The 26,306-nt window shown below is 39.1% G+C and overlaps 2 protein-coding genes across 4 annotated transcripts in view; both read right to left on the bottom strand.

Moving 5' to 3' along the window:
- The window catches only part of LOC109454333 (uncharacterized), a 90,168-nt gene extending 73,388 nt beyond the window's left edge, over positions 1-16,780 (bottom strand). The window contains 1 exon segment of the mRNA XM_074338126.1: positions 16,771-16,780. Within this exon segment, the coding sequence (XP_074194227.1) occupies positions 16,771-16,773 (3 nt within the window). The 5' untranslated portion in view covers positions 16,774-16,780.
- On the bottom strand, positions 1,410-23,785 carry LOC109454332 (uncharacterized). 3 transcript variants are annotated; one of them, XM_019744835.2, is made up of 4 exons: positions 23,640-23,785; positions 4,531-4,657; positions 4,268-4,328; positions 1,410-3,864 (listed from the first exon to the last, which is right to left on the bottom strand). In XM_019744835.2, exons 1-4 carry the CDS (start codon positions 23,640-23,642, stop codon positions 2,196-2,198), a joined length of 1,860 nt encoding a protein of 619 aa, XP_019600394.2. In that variant the 5' UTR covers positions 23,643-23,785; the 3' UTR covers positions 1,410-2,195. The 3 variants fall into 3 exon arrangements, with proteins under 3 accessions (XP_019600394.2, XP_019600395.2, XP_074194228.1); XM_019744836.2 differs by lacking the exon at positions 23,640-23,785 and adding an exon at positions 16,771-17,138; XM_074338127.1 differs by lacking the exon at positions 23,640-23,785 and adding an exon at positions 12,682-13,212.
- Between the last annotated feature and the right edge of the window lie 2,521 nt (positions 23,786-26,306).

The raw sequence follows: 26,306 nt of genomic DNA, 5'->3' as shown, positions 1-26,306 counted from the left end.
CCCATGACAGAGGATGTCCTTGGGCAGAACCCACTTGGGACTCACCTTTATGTTTAAGAACCACAACACTTCCAAAAATATGTTCAAAGGATATGATTTAAACTCAAAGACAGATTCTGAGAAACTATGAGATGAGGGCAGGTGCAACCCTAAAGGGTGTTTCCTCAATTAAGAGAGCTGAAACAAAGGACTATGGTGGCCCGTGTCCTTCTTCCCACTTGTTCATTCTTTCTAACAAGGATCCCATAGTGGTGGAACAAATTAAACATATAAAAATCAAAGTTAGCATATAAAAGCCAATGTCTCATTCATTTTTTGTTTTACATATATTTACGGTATATACATATATAATCCAAATATATATATTTAATTTAGGTGTACTTGTGAATTTTCACAGATGTATAATAATACTGCCATCAAAAGATGGAAAAAGTTACATCGCCCAAGAAGGACACTCTTTTGGTGCCCATTTGAATGAAACCCCAATACGTAAGTTATCACTAAAAAATTGCAAAGATTGAATTCCTTTGCTCTTTATAAAAACTTACACCTATACTTCTGTATTCCATTATTTCACAACATGTGCTAGAAGTCTAACCATATGGAAATGAAATCTGTGAACAGCAAAATGGGCTATGGGATTTGTAGATCATGGACTCAAAAGACTTCCAGCCATTCCTGAGGTAAAAAAGACATTGAAAAATTTATCATATCTTCTTTATACTAAATTAGGATATTATGGGTAATAATACCCTTTTTGTATAGCTCACCTCAGTTATTCATTGGATGATTGTTTCTAAATATCTTTAGCAATTTTGGTGTTTTCACTGGGTAATCAGAGTAGATTTGCACAGATGTCATCCTACTCAGAGAATAGACTCAGGATGGGCTAGAACAATACACATGAATGTAGGTGTTTCCCTAAATGGAAGGAACTCCATGGTGTTATGGTGGATATATTGTGTCAGTGTGTAGAGCAGTAAAACATGTAAATATTATAACATTTTAAATATATGAAGGTAAATAAAAATCTCATCAATGACATTAACCAAAAGACACCACAAAAATGTTGCCCAACTCAACACGAAATTTCAAGTCCCAGATAATAGTGTCCAACAAAATGACTACATAGTCTATATACAAATTGTTTACCAAATGCAGAAATGAAGGTAAACGAAGTCTGTATCTTTCTTGTTATGGGAAATCTTTACTGTTAATCATAGGACTGCAGGACTTTCTACATTCCTAACATTACTGAGTTCCTAACATTACCGACAGGGAGAGTATCTCTAACTCTAGATATTTTGTGCTATCACAGGTCTCTCTTCTTAAATCAGATACTATTCACCAACTCTCAGTCAAGGAAAATAAAAGCAAAACACCAAATATAATTATACTCTTTCATAAACTTGACATGAAAATTAACTCCGTTTATTAGCATTGAAAATGGAACAAGGTTCTTATTATACCTGTTACCCTAAAAGAGGAATTTTGTCAGTAATTAAGGTAGGGTATGTAGAAAGGACTACAGGTATCAAGGAAGTGTCACAAGACCAGGAGGAAAATCCCACAAAATACCAAACTATCATTTTTCAATGGCCTCCGAACACAAAACAAATAAAGCCTCATTAAAAATTAAGTAATAGAAATACACTTAAATTCACCCATGCATATAACAGGCTTCAAAATGTAAAGAGATAATACGATTAACTGATTTAATGAAAAATCACTACTTATTAATGTTATGTACTTGTTGAAAGACAACACATAGAATTAACTCAATAATCATTATGAAAATAATTAACGTTGACTCTTGAAGAAAAATCTACGTATAACAAGACCCATGCAATTCAAACTCATGTTGTTCAAGGGTCAACTGTATTTAGGACCGAGGGTTAGAAATCCACTTATATGCAGGCTGGTTTAAATCATTCTCAGATTTTCAATTGCACGGGTGGTGAAGACTTTAAAGCACAGCTGTTCAAGGGTTAACTACAGCAGAATTCCACATTCCAATTATGCACTTGAAGAAAGATGGTAAACACGCTTTATTTACAATTTTAATAACAAATTTTTGAGTTTTCTGGAACAGTAAACATGAATAATTTCCATCAAGCCTTCTCACATTAGATTTTATTTCTTTTTGGTGGGAGATTTCACATGTAAGGATGTGGGCTAACTGAAACCTTCCCATATTACTTATATTCAACAGGTTTTATCCAGTGAGTCCTTTCATGCTTATGGAAGGCAGAGGAATGACTGAAAGCTTTCCCACATTCTTCACATTTATATGATTTCTCTCTAGTGTGCACTATCACGTGTACTTGAAGGATTTTTTTACGATTAAAAGATTTTCCACATTCCTTACATTCATAGGGTTTTTCTCCCGTATGAGTTCTTTTGTGAATTTGTAAGGAACACTTTTGTCTGTAGGCTTTACCACATTGTTTACATTCATAGGGTTTCTCTCCAGTGTGACTCCTTTCATGTCTTTGATACAAACTAAGGCAGGTGAATGCTTTCCCACATTCCTTACAATGATAAGGTGTGTTTCCAGTATGCATTTTCATGTGTCTTCGAAGGGTGGTGCGCCAAGTGAAGGCTTTACCACAGTGTTTACATTCATGGGGTTTCTCTCCTGTGTGCATCCTTTCATGAGTTTGTAAGGAACTGTAATGTCGGAAGGCTTTTTTACATTCCTCACATGCATAGGGTTTCTCTTCAGTGTGATTTCTTTCATGTGTTCGAAGATCACTGGGATACTTGAATGTTTTCCTACAATTTTTACATTCATAGGGTTTCTCTTCAGTGTGACTTCTTTCATGTTTTCGAAGGTAAGGGAGACAACTGAATGCTTTATTACATTTTTTACATTCATAGGGTTTCTCTGCAGTGTGAGTTCTTTCATGTATTTGAAAACTTTTGTAACATCTGAAAGCTTTCCCACATTCCTTACATTCATAGGGCTTCTCTCCAATGAATTTTCTTTCATGTATTCGAAAAGTGTGATGACTTTTGAAGGCTCTTCCACATTCCTTACATTCATAGGGTTTCTCTTCAGTGTGATTTCGTCCATGTATTCGATAACTTTTATAACATCTGAATGCTTTTCCACATTCCTTACACTCATAGGACTTATCTCCAATGAATTTTCTTTCATGTTTTCGGAAACTTTGATGATATCTAAAGGCCCTTCCACATTCTTTACATTCATAGGGTTTCTCTGCACTGTGAGTTCTTTCATGACTTCGAAGATATGGGAGACAGCTGAATGCTTTACTACATTTTTTACATATATAGGGTTTCTCTCCAGTGTGATTTCTTTCATGTATTTGAAGACTTTGATAACACCTTAAGGCTTTTCCACATTGTTTACACTGATAGGGCTTCTCTCCTGTGTGGGTTCTTTCACATATTTGAAGTGAAGCTGAAGAAGTAAAGGTTTTCCCACACCCCTTACATTTATAAGGAGCATCTACAGAATGCGTGCTCATGTGCTGTTGAAGGGTTTTTAGTGACATGAAGACTTTCCCACATTCCTTACACTTACCAGATTCCTTTCCATTGTCATTTTTTTCATGTTTTTCAAAAAATTGAAGATAACTGAACACTCTGCCTAAGACCTTATAATTATGTGCTTTCTTTCTGTATTTCTCATACTCAGAGGACTTTTGTCCAGTGAGACATGTGGTGTGCCTATTACGAGATGAATGATGCATGAAGACTTTTCCATACCTTCTGTATTCCCATGGTTCTACTCTAGAAAGAGTTTTCTGCTTCAAATTGAGATTTGGAACACGGCTGAAGTTTTTCTCACATTGACTACCTTCTTTACTTTCACAGAGTCTCTCTATCGTATGACTTCTGAAAAAAAACCAAGAAGCACATTATTAATGACTGCTATAAAACATAACAAAGTAGTTCAAATATTCTAATAAAACTAAAATCACTAATAAAGCAAAGGGTAGGTTTTCTGTCTCATCTGAGTTGTTTGACATTGAATATACTGAATGCTCTGCAAGACAACATCAGCCTTGCTGTTATCAAAACAGCGAGATTCATTATAGGGTTTAACAATGCCATCTCCATGTGAATTATTTTATAAACACTGAACATCTATGTCATATATAAGAAACTAATTTGGTGAAAATTTTCTCACAAGTAATAAATTTGAAGCGGGTGTTATTTTGGATGCTTCTTTTTAATATTTCGTAGCACACCAGGTTTCTCACGTGAGATAATGCTTTCTATTGTGAATATGACCCACCTTAGTTTTTTCTCCTTGTTTCTGTACTCATCTTCAATGTCATCATCTTCCCATTCTTTACCTAAAATGCAGACCCAGAACACTGATCCCAAGGTTTTAGAAATTGTACAAAAATCATTAGGTTCTAGTTCTATGATGAGCTGTAACCATGCTCAGTTTATTTATCAATGTCCTCCCCTTCCACATTCCACATCTTAGAAAAATGCTCATGGGCAAGAAACACTTGGCCTCTAACAAGGTGAAGATTAAGTTGTCAGGCATACCTACTGAGGCCAGGTTCCTGAAGGTGTCCCGCATCACATCTCTGTAGAGTTTCTTCTGTGAGGGATCCAGCAGAGCCCACTCCTCCAGGGTAAAGGTCACAGCCACATCCTCAAAGGCCACTGAGTCCTAAAAACCCCAAATATGTGATTCTGATTCATGAGACTGACAGCACTGGACACCTAGACTCCATTTACACGAAGATTAGATACGATTCTTCCATCTCAAACATTTATTGTATGATTTCATCATAGGAAGTGTACTCTCTATACACACCTACTTTGCACATAAAGGTAACATCACGATAAACACATGAAAATTATACATTTTTACTGTGATCACATTCCACCTTACTTCTCTTAACAGCAGGGTTCAGACCATGTGGGAAAAGGACAGATGTGTTACACAAATGAAACAAATATTATCATTTTAAAACCAACGATTCTCTTTCAGAAAAATTCTTTCATCTCCTTCCTTCTTGCCCATCGACACTCCATTAAATAGGGGGTCACATCTGCATGAAGTTTTAATGACTAAAGATATAGCGGAAAACTAGAAGCTTTTTTTTCCATTCCCATCACCAAAAAACGAAGAGTGCAGGAGGCCTATGGAAATTCATCTTTTAACAAAGCTTAGAAGGCCGTATCATCCTAAAGTCCTCCAGACCATTAGAAGTGCAGGCACAACTCATTTTATTGTGCTTTACTTTATTGCGCTTGACAAATATTATGTTTTCATCAATATCGAGACAAGAGCCTCCACCAGCAATAGGATTATGACTCACTGAAGGTGCAGATGATATATGTACACTGATCCTTTAGATACAATAGTATTGCACACTTTAACAGGCTGCAGTACAGTGTAGACAGAACTTCCTTATACACTGCAAAACCAAAAAATTGTTGTGACTTGCTTTACTGAGACATTCACTTTATTTGATAGTCAAGATACTAACCTGCAATGTCTCCTAAGTTATGTGTATAATCACATGCAGTTGGCTGAATGAAAATATTCTTACAGGGAAGCACTGTTTTTACCTCATGTAACATTTATCATAGACTGAGTTCACCCTTTCTCTCTCTGTCTGATTATGGTCTAGAACATCATATGGAACTTACAGCTCAGAGACAAGGATAAAGGAATGACACCTTAGACTAAAATATCGCTAAACTCACATCTCATGGCTACTTCCAGCCAACTTGTGGTGCACACAGAAATACACATTGAGATAATAATATTCTAGAACTGATACTTCTAGCAAAAACTATTAAAGGTCTAACCTGAACCCTACCAACACTGATGAACAGGTTACAAGCAGCAGATTACAGGAGAGTGCAATGACATCCACAATGGTTTGATGGTGAGTTTGTGTATGGTTACAAAATAGCTAAGGTGTCAGCAGTGCATTCCTCCAACAGAACATAACATCTCCATTCCCCCGTCAGGGGCAAGTTTTCCTGACCAGGCACCCTAGAGGCTGCCCTCCCTTCTTCTGTCATGTCCCAGCTCCCCCGTGGAGTAAAGGAACATGAGAGCTCAGCCCCTGAGCATGGGAATCCATCAGCTGATGACACCACACTTGGCCACTAGGGTATAAAAGGGAGTATTGCTTCTGTAACAGGTCTCTGGGGAGAGGAAGGCAGACCTCTTAAGCAGGCATGAAATAGGTTAAGAAGAGCAAGGAAAGGTATGGGGACTTATTTTTTTGAGGTCAGGAGGTGGGCTAGGGTGAGAGTTTAGACATAAGGCTAGCATGCACTCAACTGCTTGCTATGCCAGAAAAGAAAACTAAAGACCACTAAGGCTTTCTACATACCTTGTACACATATGAGGCATAAGAGGACTAGGGAGTGATGAGGCATAAAAACTGTCAGCAGTCAATCGTCAGAAAGTGGAGTCAGACAGCTCGGGTTTCTGCCTGGCATTTAAGTAACTTACAAGATATCATCCCCAACCTCACTAGAAAAAAGCCAAACAACTTGAAATGACCTTCTCTTCTTAGATCTATCAGAGCATTTAATCACAGGATAACCCAGTAGTTTGAAAACTAGGAAAGAGAAAATAAACACAGTGTTTTGAAAAATGCCCCAAATATTTAGTTTTCATGACCTTTACTTAAAGGAAAAAAAAAAATCTATTTCAGCTGAGCCTAATGCGAAAATGAAAAAGAACAGAATATCCATGAACCCTAGGACAACCTTTTTTAAATAGAAAATTTACATACACATCACAGAACTACCTGAAGGAAAAGACAGGAAAAAAAGCAACAATCACTTATATGTGGAATCTAAAGAATAGAATAAATGAACAAACAAATCAGAAACAGACTCAGAGATATAGAGGAAAAATTGAGGGTTGGGAGGGAGTAGGGATGAGGGAGAAGGTGAGGGGAATAGAAAGCACAATTGGTAACCACAAGATTGCCATGGGGATACGAAAGACAGTTTTGGAAATATAATCAATAATGTTGTAAAGATTTTACAGGGTATCCAATGGAGACTTGTCTTATTAGGGAGACCACCTCAGGGATGATGTAGATGCCTGATCACTACAGTGTACACCTGGGGCTGAAACTGAGTAATAATGAATGTCAACTATAATTTAATATACATATAGTCACAGGATGTCGTGTACAGCATAAGGAGTAGTCAGTGGAACTGTAACAACTATATATAATGTCACAGGGGTAATAGATTGGGGGAGGGGGTTACCACTTTGTGAGGAGTATAAATGTCTATCACATTGTTTTGTAAACCTGAACCTAAAAAAGAAAGAAATAATGGCTGAAAACATCTTTATAATGGTAAAGGAAAACATGTGTCTCAGTCAGGAAGCACAGAGTCCTAAAGAAGAGAAACGCAAACTGAACACAAACTGAAGCACACCAAGACACATCATAATTAAAATGCAAAAAGTTAAAGAGAAAAAGAGAATCTACAAAACAGCAAGAGAAAAGCAGCTACTTACATACACAGGAACATCCCTATGACTATTAGCTGAGTTTTCAGCAGAAACTTTGCAGGCCAGAAGGAAATTTCATGATATATTCAAGGCCATGAAAAGAAAAACATACAATCTAGATACTCTAATCTGTGGTAAGGTTATCACTCACATAAAAGACAGATAGAGTTTTCCAGATACGAGAAAACTAAAGGAGTTCATTAACACTGAAATGGCATCACAAGAAATGCTAAAGGGACTTCTTCAATCAGAAAAGGCCAAAACTGAAAAAAAGACAATGTGGGAAAGAAAAGAAAAATCTCACAGGTAAAAGCCAACATTTAGTAAAAGTAGTACATCAACTAAGTATAAAGCTAGTATGATGGTTAAAAGGCAAAAGGAGTAAAATCATGTGTATCTAAAATAACTAAGGGCACAAACACATACATAATATATGACATCCAAACATAAAACGTGTGTGTGGGAGGTGGGTGACAAATGTAGTGTTTTTAGAATGTGTTTGAACTTAAGGAACCATTAACTTAAAATAGACTACTATAAACATATGCTATTGTAAATGAAGCTCATGGTAACCACAACCATAAACTTAAGATACACAAAAAATGAAAAGAAAAGAATCCAAACATAACACTAGAAAGTCATCAATGCACAAGAAAAAAAGAGTAAAAGGAGCAGAGAACTATAAAACCAAAACCAATGAATAAAATTGCAATAAGTACATACTTATCAACAATTAACTATAAATGGACTAAATGCTACAATAAAAAGACAAGGTTGGCTGAATGGATTAAAAAACCCAATACCTATATATATCATTTCAGATCTAAAGACACACACAGATTGAAATTGAAAGGATTGAAAAAGATATTTCATGTAAATGGAAAAAAAAAAAAAAAAAAGCCAGGGTGGCAGTATATCACAATAAATAGTTTAAACAAAGTCTGTAAGTAGAGCCCAAGAACATATCATAATGAAAGGCTCATTCCAACAAGATACAACACTTGTAAATATCTATGCAACCAACATAGGCGCACTAAATAAATTAAACTAATATTAACAGACATAAGGGTGAGACTGACAGTTACACGGTAATAGTAAACAACACAGACCACTTTACATCAATGTAAAGAGAGAAAATCAACAAAGGCTCACTGGCTTCAAATTGTCCAACAAGGACACATTCGACCAGGTGAACTTAATAGATATACACAGAATATTCTATGCAAAGACAGTAGAATAAGCATTCTTTTCTGGTCCAGGATAGATATCATGTTAGGCCACAAAACAAGTCTCAATAAATTTAAAAACACTGAAATCCTGTGAGTATCTCTTCTGACCATAATGGTACCGTGTTTCCTCGAAAATAAGACCTAGCCGGAGAATCAGCTCTAATGCGTCTTTTGGAGCAAAAATTAATGTAAGACCTGGTCTTATGTTAGATAAGACCTGGTCTTATATTATAGTAAAATAAGATTGGGTCTTATATTAATTTTTGCTCCAAAAGATGCATTAGAGCTGATTATCCGGCTAGGTCTTATTTTCAGGGAAACAGGGTATGAAACTAAAAATCAATTACCAGAAAGAAACTGAAAAAACTATAAACATGTGTAGGTTAAAATACCTGCTACCAAACAATCAATGGGTTACCAAAAAAATAAAAAACAATATGAAAAAGTATCTTGAGACAAATAAAAATGTAAACACAATGTTCCAAACTCTATGGGACAAAACAAAATAAGTTTCTAAGAGGGACGTCTATAGCAATACAGTTCCCCCTCAAGAAACAAGAAAAAAAAAATCTCAAACAAGCTCACCTTATACTATCTAAATGAATAAGAAAAAGAAAAAAAGCACAAAGTTAGTAGAAGGAAACAATACAGATTACAGGCAAAATTAAAAAATTGAAAAGGTCAATGAAACTAACAGTTGGTTCTTTGAAAAGACAAAAATGTTGATAAACATTTAACTATAATGAACAAGAGAGACAGGGCCCAAACAAATAAAATCAGAAATGAAAGAAGAGAAATTACAACAGACATCATAGAAATGCAAATGATCGTTAAGAGAATATTATGAACAGCTATACACCGATAAATTGGACAACCTAGAATAGATAAATTCCTAGAAACATGCAATGTTTCAAGGCTGAATCAAGAAGAAACAGAGAATCTGATCAGACCCATTATTGTAACATGACTAACGCAGGAATCAAAAAACTTCCAATAAATAGAAGTCCAGGACTAGACAAATTCCCAGGAGAATACTGCCAAACACCTAAACAAGAACTAATGTCCACATTTCTCAAACTAGTCCAAAAACTGAAGAGAAAGGAATGCTTCAGAACTCATTCTACAAGGCCAGCATTACTTTGATACCAATAGGAAAAAAGAATATTAAAGACTGATATCCCTGATGAACCTAGATACAACAATAATCAATAAAATATTAGCACATCAAGTTCAACAATATATTAAAAGTGTCATAAACCATGATCAAGGGGAATTCCCTACAGGACTGCAAGGAAAGTTCAATATCCACAAATCAATCCATATGATATACCACAAAAGGATAAATATATCATCATTTCAATAATGCAGAAAAAGCATCTAACAAAATACAACATAAATTAATGATAAAAACTGTTAACACAGTGGGAAGACAAGGAACATATCTCAACATGAAAAAGGCCATATATAGCAAAGCCACAGCTAATAATGCTCAACTGTGAAACGCTAACTGCTTTTCACTCGTGATCAGGAAAATGGGATGCCCACCCTCAACACCTGTATTCAACATCCTATTGGAAGAACTACCACCACAACTATCAGATAAGGAAAAAAAAAAAAAGATATCCAAATTGGAAAGGAAGAAGTAAAAACTCTTGATATTTGCAGGTAACATGATACTATATGTAAAGAACCCTAAAAAGTTACAAAAAAAAAAAACAACCCCCACAATTAGAACACATACATGAATTCGGTAAAGTTGCAGGATATGAAGATACTATGCAGGTATCAGTGGTGTTCCTATACAATAATAATAAATTCTCAGTAAAATTAAGAAAACAATCCCATTTACAATTGTATCACACCCCAAAAAAACACCCAGAAAAATTAACCAAAGAGGCAAAAGACCTGTACTGTGAAAACTGTAAAAAATTGAAGAAATTGAAGGTGATTAAAGAAACTGAAGGTGATACAAATAAATGAAAAGACATACCACACACATGAATTTAAAAAATGTTTAAAATTCCATAGTACCCAAAGCAATCTACAAATTCAACACATCCCTATCAAAATATCAATGGAAATTTTCACAGAACTAGAGCAAATAATGCTAAAATTTACATGAAAGTACAAAAGGCCCAATGTAGCCAAAGCAACACTGAGGGGAAAACAGAGCTGTAAGTATCAGGCTCATTGACTTGAATCTATGTTACAAAGATATAATAAGACGATGGTACTAGGACCACAACAGACACACACCTTGCTAGAACAGAAGAGAAAGACCAGAAATAGACCCATACCTATATGGTCAATTAGAGTGCGACAAAGGAGATAGAAATATACAATGCAGAAAAGACAGTCTCTTCAATAAACAGTATTGGGAAACCCGAACAGACAAATGCAAGAAAATGAAGCTGGACCACTTTCTTACACCATATACAAAATAAACTCAGAATAAATTAAGGAATTGACTGTAAAGACTGAAACCACAAAACTTCTACAAGAGCATGTAGGGAGTAAAGTTGACTTCGGTGTTAGCAATATTTTTTGGATATGTCTCCTCAGGCAAGGGCAACAAAAAGCAAAATTAATCAAATGGCACTACATCAAACTAAAATCCTTTTTGCCCAGTGAGGAAAACCATCAATAAAACAAATAAATAACCTACTGAATGGAAGAAATACTTGCAAATGATATATCTGATAAAGGTTAATATCCATAATGTATAAATTAACTCCCGAAACTCAACAGCAAAAAACAATCCAATTATAAAATGAACAGAGGACCTGAATATATTTCTCCAAAGACATACAGATGGCCAACAGACACAAGAAAAGATGCTCAACATCACTAATCACAAGAAAAATGCAAATTAAAACCACAATGAGACATCACCTCACACCTGTCAGAATGGCTATTATGTCAATACATCAACAAATCATCAGTGTTGGTGAGGATGTGGAGCAAACAGTAAGTTCATTCGCTGTTGGTGCGATTGTAAATTGGTGCAGCCACTATGGAAAATAGTATGGAGTTTTCTCAAAAAATTAAAACTAAAACTACCACACAACCCAGCAATTCTACTTCTGTTTACCGGAAGGAAAGAGAAACACATTTGAGAAGGTATATACCCCTAAGTTCACTGCAGCATTATTTACAATAGGCAAGACACGAAATCAACCAAATGTCCACCTGCAGATGAATATATAAGGATGTGATACAGACACACACACACACACACACACACACACACACACACACAGACACTCAGCCATAAAAAGAGAAATCTTGCCATTTGAGACAAAATGGGTGGATCTAGAGGTATTAAGCTAAGTGAAGTAAGTCAGACAAATACTGTATGATTTCACATACATGTGAAATCTAAGAAACAAAATAAATGAATGAAGAAAACAGAAACAAACTCATAGACATGGAGAACAAACATGGTTGACAGAGAAAAGGGGGACAGGGAGATAAGTGAAAAAGGTGAGGAAAATAAGACATGCAGACTTCCAGTTATATAATAAATAAGTTATGGGGATATAATGAAGAGAACAGACAAAATAATAATATTGTAATAACATCTGGTGACAAATGTTACTAGACTTACAGTGATGATCACATTATGAAATATATAAATGTCAAATTACTGTGTTATACACCTGAAACTAATATAGTATTGTATGTCAACTGTATTTTAATAAAAATAAACTTAAAATGTATTTTCAAAAATGAGAAAAAAATGCCTGCTCTTTAAGGAATGTCACCTGATGGGCTCGGCTCATTCACACGGTATAATCATCCTACTACTCACCCTAGTATCAAGGAGAACTCAGCCTCAGTCACACCTTCACTGTAAACACACTGCAGGGAACCACCCAAAACCACTGTAAGGAGAACCCCACTCCCACACTACTGCTCCCAAAGGACAGCATATTATCAACTCAGAGTCCTCTGTATACAGACCCCAGGCTGGGTGGGTCCACGATACAGCGCAGGGCAGCACAGCCCACAGGAGGGCTCCCCAGTGAACAGCAGCTCCCAGTGCAGGGTCCTCCAGGCTGCTCATCAGCCTGACAGGTAAGAAGCAGGAGGGGGAAAGGGAGGGGTGGGGCTTAAGGTGCCAGGAGTCAAAGATCAAATACTGGAGTACTCATTACAAGAACAAACATGGGTAAGAAAAATAGGCATTTACACTGTCTTGTTTTTGGGGGTTTGTTTTGGTTACAGAGAACAAATGGATCATTGACAGATGGGAGGACGGTTGGGGGCTGGGTGAAAAAAAAGTGACGGGATTAAGAAACACAAATTAGTAGTTACAAGAGTCTGGGGCTGTAAAGTACAGCATAAGGAATATAGTCAACAATATTGTAATCACTATGCTGGTGGGCACGAACCAAGTAGGGGAATCAGTTTGCAAACCATGTAAACGTCCAAACACTACTCTGTACATCTGAAACCAATATAAAACAATATTGAACGTCAACTCTAATTGAAAAATAAAATAAATGCAAAAAAAAAAAGTGTGGACAGTTTTGGGTAATTTTAAGGAAACAGCAGGGGGCTTGTGGAAAGTGCAACTTTGTTTTGCTCTTCAGATTGACTGCCAAAGGCAATGCCATTACTTTTGCTGGGGGCAGAGCCAGTTGGTTTTGGTGAGTGAGGCCAAGCAAGCTGTTAGGAGCAATGCCTGAATATTGTCGCTGAGAAAATACAATTTTTACTAAAAATTCCAAGAGGTCAAGAGGTTTCTGGGTAATGTACAAATCACAATAGAAAAATCTACTCTTTTCAGGCCAAATGTTGCCACTCTGGTGATATGTCAGTTAGCCATGAGGCCATTGTTCTTTTCAAGCTGCTCTAAATTGTTCATTGAAAAGACCAATGCCCTATCAGAAACACTCTCTCAGAATCATTCCCTGGAAACTCTCAAGGAATAAGTTGGAGGAGAGACACTCAGGTCTTTGTATCAAAGCTATTCAGGAGCTGCTGCTTCCTTTGCGACCTAGGTAATTTCTCTCTCCAGGAAGGGTCGCTGCTCTTCAACCGGAACTTCTTGAAGCCAGCTTTCTTCCCAGCACCTGACATTACCTGAAGCTCTAAATGCACCAGAAAATGCATTTCCGTTAACTTCATGTCTGTTCTTGACACCATCTTTATCCTCTTCAATAACGTGGCTGTCACTGAGGGACTGACCTGCTCTGAGCTCCAGCACTGAGGCAGCAGCTCAAAAGATGCTAGGGACATGTGGGGAGGAACTCAGTGCCAGGGCTGGAGGGGCAACTTTCTCTCAGACAGAAGTACTGGTAGAATCCATTGTTTCTTTGATGAGGCCTCCTCCCTCCCTGCTTGCTGAGGCTGGCAGCTGCCATGTCTGAGTCTCCATCAAACTCCGTGAGGAAACAAGTAAAGAATTAACAGGAACAAGCCTGGGACACAACAAAACTAGCTTAGCTATTAACGAGCTTGGGGGCCAAGACAAGCTTAGTGATTAATGGGCTTGGGAACCACGAGATAAGCTTAGTGATTAACTACATCCCAGGTCAGCAGGAAAGGTGGTGGAGGTTTCCCAGGGACTGCTAACCACGATGGAAGAATCCTGTGCAGGGCGAGCTTAAAAACCCAGGCGGTGAGGAGCCAGGAGCTCCGGGCAGCTGTATGAACTTCTGTCCTTGAATAAACTTTCTAACTTCTATTTCTTTGTGCCTCTAGCATTCTTTCACAAGCAGAGAGGGACCAGGACAGTCGCACTGGCTTGTTTTTATATAAGAAACACTAACGGGATAATGTAAAAGTAATTAAAACTGGTCATTTCAGGGTGACTACAGTAACAGCTCTGGGTATGTGGGGAGCAAGTCCTCTAAAGTTACTTTCCTATCTCAGGAATTTAACGAACCTTCCAATGCACTATTCATTTAAAACAAAAAGAAAAATTTATATATACCATATTTTCCTATGCTTTCTTGTTATTGTTAACATTTGCTGTTTAGAATTAATTTTAACTTTCTACATAGAAAATCACTCCAAGATTTCATCCTTTAAACATCAAAATATACAAAACTGCAGACCATCACCTTCTAAATCTATTTCTGACAAAAAGGACAAGGGGCATGATAAGAGTGTGTCCCTCCACAGGGAATATTTTCAGCATAATATATATGTGTGTGTGTGTGTGTGTGTATATATATATATACACACACACACACACATTATAATGCATTAGGGGGTTGCAATTAAGCCCTGCAATTAAGCCCTGAAATGAACTAGAAAACAAAGATCTCTGAAAGACTTGATGTGTTCTCATATCAATGAACATGAAGATTTAATTGCTTCTTTCTCACACCCATTAAAATAGGAAGTCATTTCTTAGAAATAGTATAGCCCTTTCAATGTCAAAGTAGACTACAGACATTGAAATAAAAACGCTGAAAGAAAAATGGAAAAACTGAGAACTCAGAATATACACATCTCACTTCTTGAGGTTTCTTACCTAATGTAACCAAAATTCTCATACTTTCCACAATTTTCTTGCCTTGCTCATAAGTTCACTCAATGAATTTATATATTAAAAGCCCGGGTGCTAATGGAAACTAGATTCAAAGAGCTGCAATATTCACTGGAGAAACAAATCCAAAGAAAGGAAACAAATAATGAAATCAAGAGATTATCAGCCGCTTCCTTACACTTAACCAAACAAAAAACAAACAGACAAAAAACAAAAACCCATATTCAAAAAGTTGACTACAACCACAAACTTGGTTCTAGACACCTCCCATTAAGACAGAACCCCGGGAGGGGGTCCTTCCCTCGGGAAGGAGGGAGGGACACCTGAGCAGCCCCAGGAATGGACGCTGGAAGCTCCACACACACCCTCCCACCTCCTGTAAGCATGGAAGCGCTCCCTCCCCCAGGCTTCCATTCTCAGTGAGGAAACTCACAGCCCGATTCAATTTAAGGTTCTGATCCAAATGAACTCTCAAATTCACGAACCCTAACCCAGAACACAGACCACCTGGCTTTCACAGACTTTCTTAATTAGCACGAATTATACTCTAAATGCAAAATGTTTAGGCCTAAGGAATAATAACCACAATCTCAGAAAGAGCATTGTTGTCTTTCAACCTCTATTGATTAAATACATTTTATACCTATTGAAAAAAATGATACTTAAATAAGTAAATAAACACTTTGAAGCAACACACGCACAGAGGGGCAGTGCTGACAGGAGAGAACACCCAGGAAACTTTTCAAAGAACCTCCACCCAAAGGACTTCCCATCTGATGTCTGTGCCCAGGCCAGGTCCTGGGGGAGAGGAACGGGGATTTCATACAACTGTCTTCCAGGTGGTTATTGTCTGCTTTCCTCTCATGCAAAATATCCACAGACAACTATACATCTTTAATTTATATTTAGCCTTAGCATAGCTCTGGTGGAAAAATAACCAATTAAAATGTCGGGTCTGTTTGAAATGCACGCCAGAGAACAAACAGTTTATAACGATGCTGTAAATCAGAAAAGGGAAGCTGGCTTCGGGAATGAGGTGAGGGATCTGGAAATTTAGGGACTTGTTGACAGTCCCAGGAAGAGCGAGGATGGGGGGACCGGGTCGTGGACCTGAGATCCCACTCCCTAAACATCTGGAAAATTCTGGGGAAAACGGGGACCCACTGGGGAGACAGGAGCTGGGGTCCCCACAAACCACAGCTGCTCCCACGCAGCAAACCCGAAACCCGAGTCACCACTGTCTCCGAAGACCCTCCATGTGGTCACCGCACCACCTGGGGAGACGCGGGGTTGCAAGTACACAGCTGCCCAGAGAGCCTCCCTGGTGGGGGCCGAATCCCTGGTGCAGTGAGGAGACAGGACGCCCGGGGTCCCAGCTGCCTGCTGGAAGGGAGCAGATCCGCGCAGCGCAGCATCCCGAGGGGACTCGGGTCCTCAGACTTCAGATTTGAGCAGACTCCGGACTTGATCGCAGGGAGGCCACGATCCGATCCAGCTGGTTCCATTCAGCCCCTCGTCCCCATCTCCACATCCCGGGACAGCACACTCACCATTTCTACGTTTCCTGCGGGGGTGGGGGTGGGGGTGGTCCCTGACTCTTTCCTACGACTCCCACAACCAGTGCTATCACGATCCAGACCGGAGTTGGGACACGCACGCCTGTGTCGAGTCCCAGTGCGTCGCCCCACCCTCCTGTCCCAGCGGCACCCGATTGGACAGAAATCCATGTACACCCCCTTTCTCCCTGATTGACACCAGGAGGGAGCATGAGGGGCTCAGTTAAACCAGCTTCCGCCGCTGGAGGCTCCAGTCTCTCCCAGGAACATTCGAATTTAAACAAAACCTTTCCTGGACTGGGGATTACTCCACTGTATTCACCCAGTTCTTTGTGAACACGTGGGCACAGGTGTGCACAGCGAAGTCCTGACTGAGTTTCCAAGGGGAGCAAGTAAGTACAGACAACAGGGTAGCTCAGGCCTGACCACACTAGAACAAGTCATACCCTCTGCAGGTCAAGGGCTTGGGGCAAGGCTGAAAGACTACACATGGAACTGTGACCCTTGTGTAGAAACAAAGACATTTAATGTGACCTCAGCATCTGTTATAACGAATCCAAACCTCACGGACACAATAGAATGTATTTTTTGATAAGCAGAAGTATTAAAAAACAAAGAGCTCTCAAAGGATACTAAAATAAACTCTGGCAATCTGAGCAGATGCTTTAAAATTTTTATTGTTTCTCCTGCCTGAAACCTAACAAGATATTTCAAAAAAATGTAATAACTCTATGATCAGACCGTTTTAAAAAAATTAAATCTGACAGGATTTGTAAACCTCCTTAGTAATTTCCAGAACCTTCCTAATCAGAAATGTAGACACAGCCCATAACTGCCTGAGACTAAACAAACCAAGAGGGGGAAAAAAAAAGGGATGAGAAAGCTTTTTAAAAGCACAGTGTATGAAAGATTCCCTTGCCTAGGCACCCAGCCCCTGCTCCGGACAGTCTCTTAAAAAGTGTTTATAAAGGACAAATACAAATATTGAATATCTTCTCTAAAAAGTAAAAGCCTTGGCCATCTGAACGAAGAAACTTAAATTATTCCAACTGTTGTTAATTAATGGGTTTTTGCCTTACTATACCTGTCTCCTGCTGAAAAAAAAACAACAAAAAACTACCGGGTCTCTGGATATGTCTGTCTCCATATATGTATGTATGTCTACCTCCAGAGGATGAATAAAACTGGCTGTTAGAGTGCTCTGTTAATTGGCTTATAGGAATCAAACTTATGTAAGTTAAGAAATATAACAGACACTAACCCAAATGCTGTTTAATATGTGATGTGAGAAAATATTTAATATTAAAAGTGATTTAAGTTTTGTTTAATTAAAATAGCCTCTGAAATTATCAATGTGTAATATAATTTTATTTTATCTGTGTTTACAAGAAAAAAATATTAATGTTATCTTCATTGCAGGGTTTGTCAATGGGAAAAGAGCTGAGATAATAATTGACTTTGTCTAATGTTTCATAAAATTTTCACAAGTAATCTGAATATAATTACTGAAAATCAATAAATGAAATAGATATACATAGAATAAAAGGTTTTTCAGTGAGTTTTCAACAATAATTGTTTTATGGTAAGTGTACCTAAAAGCAGTTTCCCAAAATCTTTAGGTAACTTGAAACCTTAGAGTTTTACTAAGTTAAAAGACGGAACTACTGAATAGCTACATCATTTCCAAATAAGATGAAATACTAAAACATTACTAAATAAATTTAAGTTGACCTACTTTTCGAACAACACTTCACCAACATGCATTATAATCAAATTATCAAAAATCAAAGACAGAATTTTGAAAGTAGCAAGAAGAAAGTGACACTTCAGATACAAGGGGACCCCATTTCTACACTTTACTCAACTGAAACCTGTCAGAGTGCCGTGATATGCACGAAGTGTTGAAAGAAAGAAACTGCCAATCAAGAATACTTTCCACAACAAAGCTGTCCCGGCAGTCAATAACAAAGACAGACTTCTGCAAACAAACCAAAGCTTGGAGTTCATCACCACTACATCTGCCTTGCCAGAAATTCTATGGCGATTTTATCAAGCTCAAATGAAAGGATGCTAATTAGTAACAAGAAAATTTATGAAAGTACAAAACTGTTCAAAGAAACAAAGCATTAGTTGTTTGAAAATACAAACCCAATTGACAAAGCTTTAGCTAGACTTTAGCTAGAAAAAAGAGAAACGATTCAAATTCATAAAATCAGAAGAAAAGAGTGCTGTGGATAGGGCTTTATTTGGTGCAACCACACAGCCTCCGGGTTGAGGTCATCCACTGTGAGGTGTTATTCTTTCTTTCGAGGTTTAAGAACAGGCCAAATTTACCTGTTAAAAACAGAAGAACTGGCGATAATTACCTCTTCACTAAATAAGTTTTGTATAATGGTTTTCTATTTTTCATTGCCCTGTTTAATATCAATAGAGCCCTATTATGTAATTAAATGGGTGGGGGGCGGTAAGGTCTGTGGGTTCGCTTTTTGTGAAGCCAATTTGGAAGTGGGGAAGACTTTATTTTAGTTTATGAATCATTGGTTCAGAGCTTCCCTGTTCACTATGGGATACTTCAGAACAATGGGTGCTAAGACCAAGTGTAATTCAGGCAAGAGAATAGTTGTCTGATGGTTAAAGTGAGACATGCACATTTATCCCCTATTTTATATTTAGTAAGCCCCCTTGCATTACCAGGGGTACCTTGTTTACATTTAGTGTGATCCCAGAATAGCTGTAATTTGACACAGTATTATTTGCATGAGGGATGGTGTATTACAGCAGATGACAAAAATTATTCAGAACCCATGCTATACAGGCCCCCAAACCAAACAGTGCCCCTCATTTTTTCTGTTGTGTAATTCTTTGCGTACATTTTGGATTTTCAATTGGAACAAACTGTGGACCTTTGTTTCATTTTTTATTTCCCTTTTGTTCCCTCCCTCCTGTCCTTCCCTGTTTTGTTTTGTTTTGTTTTGTTTTTTTGGTTACTGAATACACTTCGAGAAAAAAGGTGTCGTCTCTACCCTGGTATTTATATATCTTTTCAGTGCCATCAGAGTTCAGAACCTCCCCATGACAACTGGTTGCTTTATAGAGTTTAAGGACTCCAGACATACATTGGTTAGAATTAATCCCTTGGCTGTGCCACAGGGTGCTATGCGTTTTGTCCCTTAACCCTGAGGGTTAGGATCTGTGCTGCAGTAGAGGCAGGGGCAGCAGCAGAGGTTAAGGGTTCTGGGGAGTCCTCTGGTATTAGGGACTCAGCATACCACCTAATGGCTGCCCTGCCCCCATCTTCTCTCTCTATTTTACTTTTTATTAATTTATTTTTAATAATTTCTTTATTTTTCAATTAGTTGATATACAATATTTTATTGGTTTCAGCTGTACAACACTGTGATTAGACATTTATATAACAGAAAAGATCACCTTGATAAGTCTAATACCTATCTGACCCCACACATAGTTATTACAATCACTTTCCCATTTTGAATAACTGTTCTTTCAGAAGTGAACCCCTGATGGGCCCATGTCTTGCACAGAGTATAGTCATGCTTTCGGTCCCCCATCCCCAGGGTATGTCGGGGCCAAACCAGCCCCTGTCATAGCTTCACTCTAACACACAGAGAAATCCTGACAAAGATATCAACCCAGGAAGAATTTAAGGAGGGGCCCATCCCATACGCCTGCTCCCATTTTCTAGAAATTCTCGAAACTGCCCACTCTGGTCGACTGCACATAAAAGTGGGGTTTGGTGGGGTCAACACTGCCCCACGGGGCAGCACAGCTCACAGCACCAGCTCCCCAGCACCCAGCAGCCCACAGTGCGGCCGCCATCAGGCAGCAGAGCAGGTGAGCAAGTCAGAGCAAGAGAAGACAGACCCACGGGGTGGGATGTGATGCTCACTGATATTGTCACCTGCAAGGAGCCCTACCCACCCCACCCCCCCCACACACACAGAGGTTAGCAAAAGGCTTATGACTCACATAATGAAGGGGGGGGCAGGGCGGACTTCTCAATGTCTTGAAAAAATAAAACAGTAACAACAATAAAGAATGGCCTGAGTTTTTACTGTGCTACATTGTTACAGAAAAAATATTCAGTGGCACTTGTCAAAGATGGTAAGTCAGGTTTTATCAGAACCACTACCATAGGTATAAAGACCATTGTGGTGGGATTTCACAATGGGGAGAAATGAGATTGGGTTCCACCAGGGGTGTCCAAACTGTGGCCCGTGGGCCAACTGCGGCCCATGATCCATTGTTATTGGCCTGCAGCAAATTCCAAAAATATATTTAGTTTACTTAAATAAACCAGGTGAGGCAATGCGTACTTCACCTCCAGTGAGTGGCCTGGCTGTTTGTATATTTTACCGCATATGGCCCTTGGTGAAAAACGTTGAAAAAAGTTTGGACACCCCTGGGTTCCACTCTGAGTACAGCAAGGACAAGTGGGAATTCACTGCCCGAGATCAGGTGGGGGTCACTGCATGGCAAATTAGGAAGAGAAAAATTCTGGGGCTTGGGGGTTCCTGCTAAAACGACCTAACTGCAGACAGGCCTGGGTGATCAGACATCACCAGATGGTGCAGGAGGGGGAACCTGATCAGATAATGGAGGGGGATGAGGTAGGAGGGTGGGGATTCTGGCTCACCTGGCTTCAGGGTTCCTGCTAAAACTGGATTTTACAAGCACGTGCACAGGTAGGCCTGGGAGGAGGCTCAGAGGCTGACTAAAGTTCCAGCAAAGAATCCTTGTCAGGGGCGGGGCCAGGGCAAGAGTCCTGCTCACAGGCAGGGGCTTGGGTGGCGGAATGTGACAGTGCCAGAGGAGGGAGCCCTGGACTGCCCTCAGCCTGTCCAGGTGGGGACACAAGGAAGAGGGAGGAGGAAGACTTAAGAGGTCGGCAAATATCCAACAATGTGGAGTCTGACTGCTCATTACAAGGAAAAACATGGGTAAGAAAAATATGCATTCGCAATGTCTTGTTATTTTAAGAAACACTAAGAAAAGCTCAACAAATCACCCCCGGAAGCTAAAAAACAGTACGTTTCTTCCCACCTTCTAAATTCTTTTAGCTGGGCTAATAATCTAATTAAGAGGCAGATTAACAGAAAATAAAAATTTTAGTATGTGCACATAGGGAATTTACAGATGTATGAAAATTGCAACGATAGTAAGGCAACATTGGGTGTATGTGACATTTTGAACAAAGGAGAAAAAGGGAGAAATGTGGTCTTAGATTTCAGAAGTGAGACTGGACAATTAACAGGTAGTTGAAGAGTTGAACAACACACAGGGCAGGCAAATGCTTGCTAGGTAACTCAAACAATGGGACACACTGGGTATCTAGCTAACAGGTTCCATCTGCAGTCCTATTTACCATCCTTAATTCAAAGTAGGCTAAGGCAGCATCCTAAGATTTCCTTCCTGAAGCAGGTTTCTCTGTCTCAATCCCTTGGGCAGGAAAGTGGAGGAGGTCAAAGGTTCTAAGTTTTTTGTTTCTTAATAAAGAGCTTAAAATCAATATCCCCAAAAGGCAACTTCAGGGTGGCAAAACTTTGCTTCTCTTCATATCAAAACTGTATTTTGGGATGGTTGGAATAATAGCCATGGAGGACCCAGGACAGGTGGGCAGTGAGTTTTCTTAAGTTAGACTTTTCTATCTTACACATTTATCTAAGAAAAACAGAAATTTATATACACCATGTTTTACTATCTACTAGTCTTTCCTTATTTTACTTTTGTACATAGGAAACCATCCTAAGATTTAATTCCCTAAACAGTAACGGTTACAAAAGTATAAACGGTAGAAAATGAAAAATTTCCAAATTCTTGCTAACTAAAAGGACCAGTGGCATACTTCCTAATTCGTCCTTCCTTTCATGTAAAATGTCCAGAAACCAAAAATAAACCCCATTAAAAGAGGCATTCATTGACTCTGAAAAAATGATTATTATCGGGTCTCATAAGACAGGTAAGGGTAAACAGGAACGAGTGTAGGGGGCAGCCATTTGACTCATTGGGGTGACTCTAACATAAGTTTATACAATGAAGGTTGCCATAACAAGATTAACCGCACCTTCTCCCACCACAATGGACAAAACTGAACACAACATTAGATTCCACTACAGGCCGAAGCAATTTACATCCTGGTTAGACAAGATAAAATCTCAGTTAAACAGAAAGTCAGCATAGCTATCTACCCACTCTACACTCGCAAGTCCTCTGTTAGTGTTTCTCCTCTTAAATAAACTTTCCAACATCTATTCCTTTGTGCCTCATGAATGCTTTCATAACCGGGGAGCAACCAGGACTGGGTCTATTTGAAATGAACCCCAGAGGACTAATAGTTGATTATAATGCGTGAATGGGAGGAGATTCGGCGTTTTGGAATTCGGGAAAGGATCTGGAAATTTAGACGCGTGTTGAGAGTCCTAGGAAGACGGGGAGTGGTCAGGGTTAAGGATTTGAGACCCTGCTTGCCAGACATTTGAAAAACTCAAAAGAAAATGGGCGCCAGCTAGGGAGAACGGAGAGACTGGGGACCACACAGATCACAGCTCTTCCAATGCACGAAACCCGCAGTCCGAGTCACTACTGTCCCGATTTCCCTCCCCGTGATCACAGCACATTTTGGGGGAGACGCAGAGTTACACAGAGAGGTTCCTTGGCTGGAACCGAAGTCGCCCATGCAGTGACCGGACACGACGCCCGGGGTCCTGGTTAATGACCCATCCCCCACGCAGCGAGCAGAGGGGACCGACGTCTGAGCGGAGCCCCGCGGGTAGGCCGGCTCTAGCTTTGGCCGGATTCAACAAGGCCCTCGTACCGTCCTGGGACACCCGCCCCCGCACACTCACCATGGCCGGCTTCTGGGGTACCCCGGTGAGGTCCCTTCGGTTCCCGCAGCCGGGGCCAGGTCAGAGCTGGATTGACGAAGATATATACCTGGTCCGTTAACCGCAGGTGAGACGCAATCCGGAACTTCCTCGATGGTCTGTGAGCCTCGCACCACCCACCTCCCTAATGCGCCCGATTGGACAGTTCGCAGGACCCGCCTCCCTGTTGCTGAGTGACAATCTTGGAATGTCTTTAAAAGGTTTAACAGACCCAGCCGCTGCCTGTGGGCGCGATCTGACCCCTTCCAGGGCTCTTGCTCACAACAAGATTTGTTCCTGCTCCTAGAGGGACCCTGGTGTCTTCTTCCTGCTCCGCTTTCTGAACGTGGTGACACAGGTGCGCGAAGGGTATTCGAGTCAGTTTCCAGATGGAGCGATGCCCTTGTGCAGAGCAAAAGGGGCTCCCAAGTCATGTCAGACTAGGACCGGAGGGTCTGAGGTCCTCCCCAGGCCGGGAGTTGGCATAGGCTGTGAGGCCACTCAAGGAACTGTGACGCTTGTTTACAAACCCATTTAAAACTGACCTCACCATGTGTAATAAAGAGTTCGGCTCCACTTTAATCCTCGTTGACAGCGTTGAGCCTTCCACGCATCCCTTCTCCACCTTCACACATGTGATACTTTAGCTAAAGAGTCACGACCTCCTAAGTACCAGGTTCTGCAGGGAAATTTGAACCCGACAACGCCACCTGGGTGCAGGGACTCTTTGACCATCAGTAAGCTGTGAGATGTGTTGAATAAAACTCAGGGGTGGACATTTTACACTACCGTGTTTCTCCGAAAATAAGACCTAACTGGACAATCAGCAATAATACGTCTTTTGGAGCAAAAATTAATATAAGATCTGGTCTTATTTTGCTATATTATAACATAATATAATATGTAATATATAACATTTATAATATATATATATAATATCGGGTCTTATAATAATGTTTGCTCCAAAAGATGCATTAGAGCTGATTGGCTAGGTCTTATTTTCCGGGAAACACAGTAGAAGGAAATTCATTTTAGTTTTTGACTGTTCCCTTAGAGATTTTGAAATGTAAATGGCTATGATACCCCTATAGCAACTGAATTCCTATTTTCACCACAATAAGGGAAAAGAAGGAAGATTTTGAAAATGTTGAATGTAACTGAAAACTCAATATACTACCACATTGGTTCAAAACTCCTAGTGCATTTTTTTTTCATTTGAATAGCTTTATTAAGATACAATACAGTGCGATGTCAGAGGGATAGTGGATGTGGGGAGGGGGGTTCACACAGTGTGAGGGATATAAATGATACACGTCTAAGTATTGCTTTGTCCTGTGCACCTGAAACTAATAATAAAAAAAAAATCTATCTAAAAAAAAAAGATACAATACACACACCATACAATGAATCCCTTTAATGGGTACAATTCATTGGTTTTCAGTATATTCACACATATGTACAGTCATCACCATAATTTTCGAAATTTTCGGTCTCCAAAGAAACCCCTGTACCTTTTAGCTATCACTTCTCCATCTTTCCATCTTCCACCTCCAAACCACAGTTTTAGGCAACCTCTAATCTTGCTGTGTCTATAGATTTTCTTATTCTGGATTTATATATGAATGGAATCATATAATAGGTTGTCTTTGTGACTGAGTTCAGGCACTTAGCACAATTTTTTCAAGGAACATCCATGTAGTAGCATGTATGGCTACTTTGTTTTTACAACCAAATGATATTGAATTGTATGGATAAAATATATCGTGTTTATTCATCTGTAGTTAGACATTTTATTTGTTTCTACTTTTTGGCTTTCTAAATGACGCCACAATAAACTTTCATGTACAAGATTTTGTTTGGACATATATTTTCATTTTTCGGGGTATATACCTAAGAATGAATTCCTACGTCCTATGGTAATTCTGGGTTTAATTTTTGAGGAACTGCCAGACTGTTTTCCTAAGTGACTGAAACACCATTTATATTCCCACCAGCTGTGGATGATTTCTCCATATCCTCCACAAAACTAGTTATTGTCTCAGTTTATTATTCAAGCTGTCCTGGTGGTTGTGACATGGTATCTCACTGGGGTTTTGATTTGATTTCCTTGATGACTAGTGGTTTCTAGCATCTTTTTGCGTGCTCTTCCCCATTTGTACATCTCCCTTGGGGGAAAAAAGTTTATTCACATCCTTGACATTTTAAAATTGGTTTATTTGACTTTTTTATTATTGAGTTGAAAGTCTTCTTTATATATTTTTGATAGAAATTCTTTATCAGATATCCTCGTATGATTTGTAAAATTTTCTTTCATTCTCTGGGTTGCATTTTCACTCTCTTGTTTTAACATTGTTACTCTTAATTGTGATAGCATACACATACTATAACATTTACATGTTAAGTATATAGTTCAGTAGTTGTGATTTTTGAATGGCTTATTTCACTTAGCATAATGTCCTCAGGTTTCATCTATGTTGCTGCATATATCAGTTTCCCTTTTACTAAATCTGAGTAATATTCCATTGTATGTATATACTAAATTTTGTTGGTTCTTTCATTCACTGATGGTCACATGGGTTGCTTTCACCTTTTGGCTCTCATGAATAATGCTCCGGTGAACATGTGTAAAAATATGTTTCAGTTTCTGCA

The sequence above is a fragment of the Rhinolophus sinicus genome, linkage group LG07 (genome assembly GCF_036562045.2).
Source record: "Rhinolophus sinicus isolate RSC01 linkage group LG07, ASM3656204v1, whole genome shotgun sequence".
Lineage (NCBI taxonomy): Eukaryota > Metazoa > Chordata > Mammalia > Chiroptera > Rhinolophidae > Rhinolophus > Rhinolophus sinicus.
This window is presented reverse-complemented; position numbering and strand designations above follow the sequence as displayed.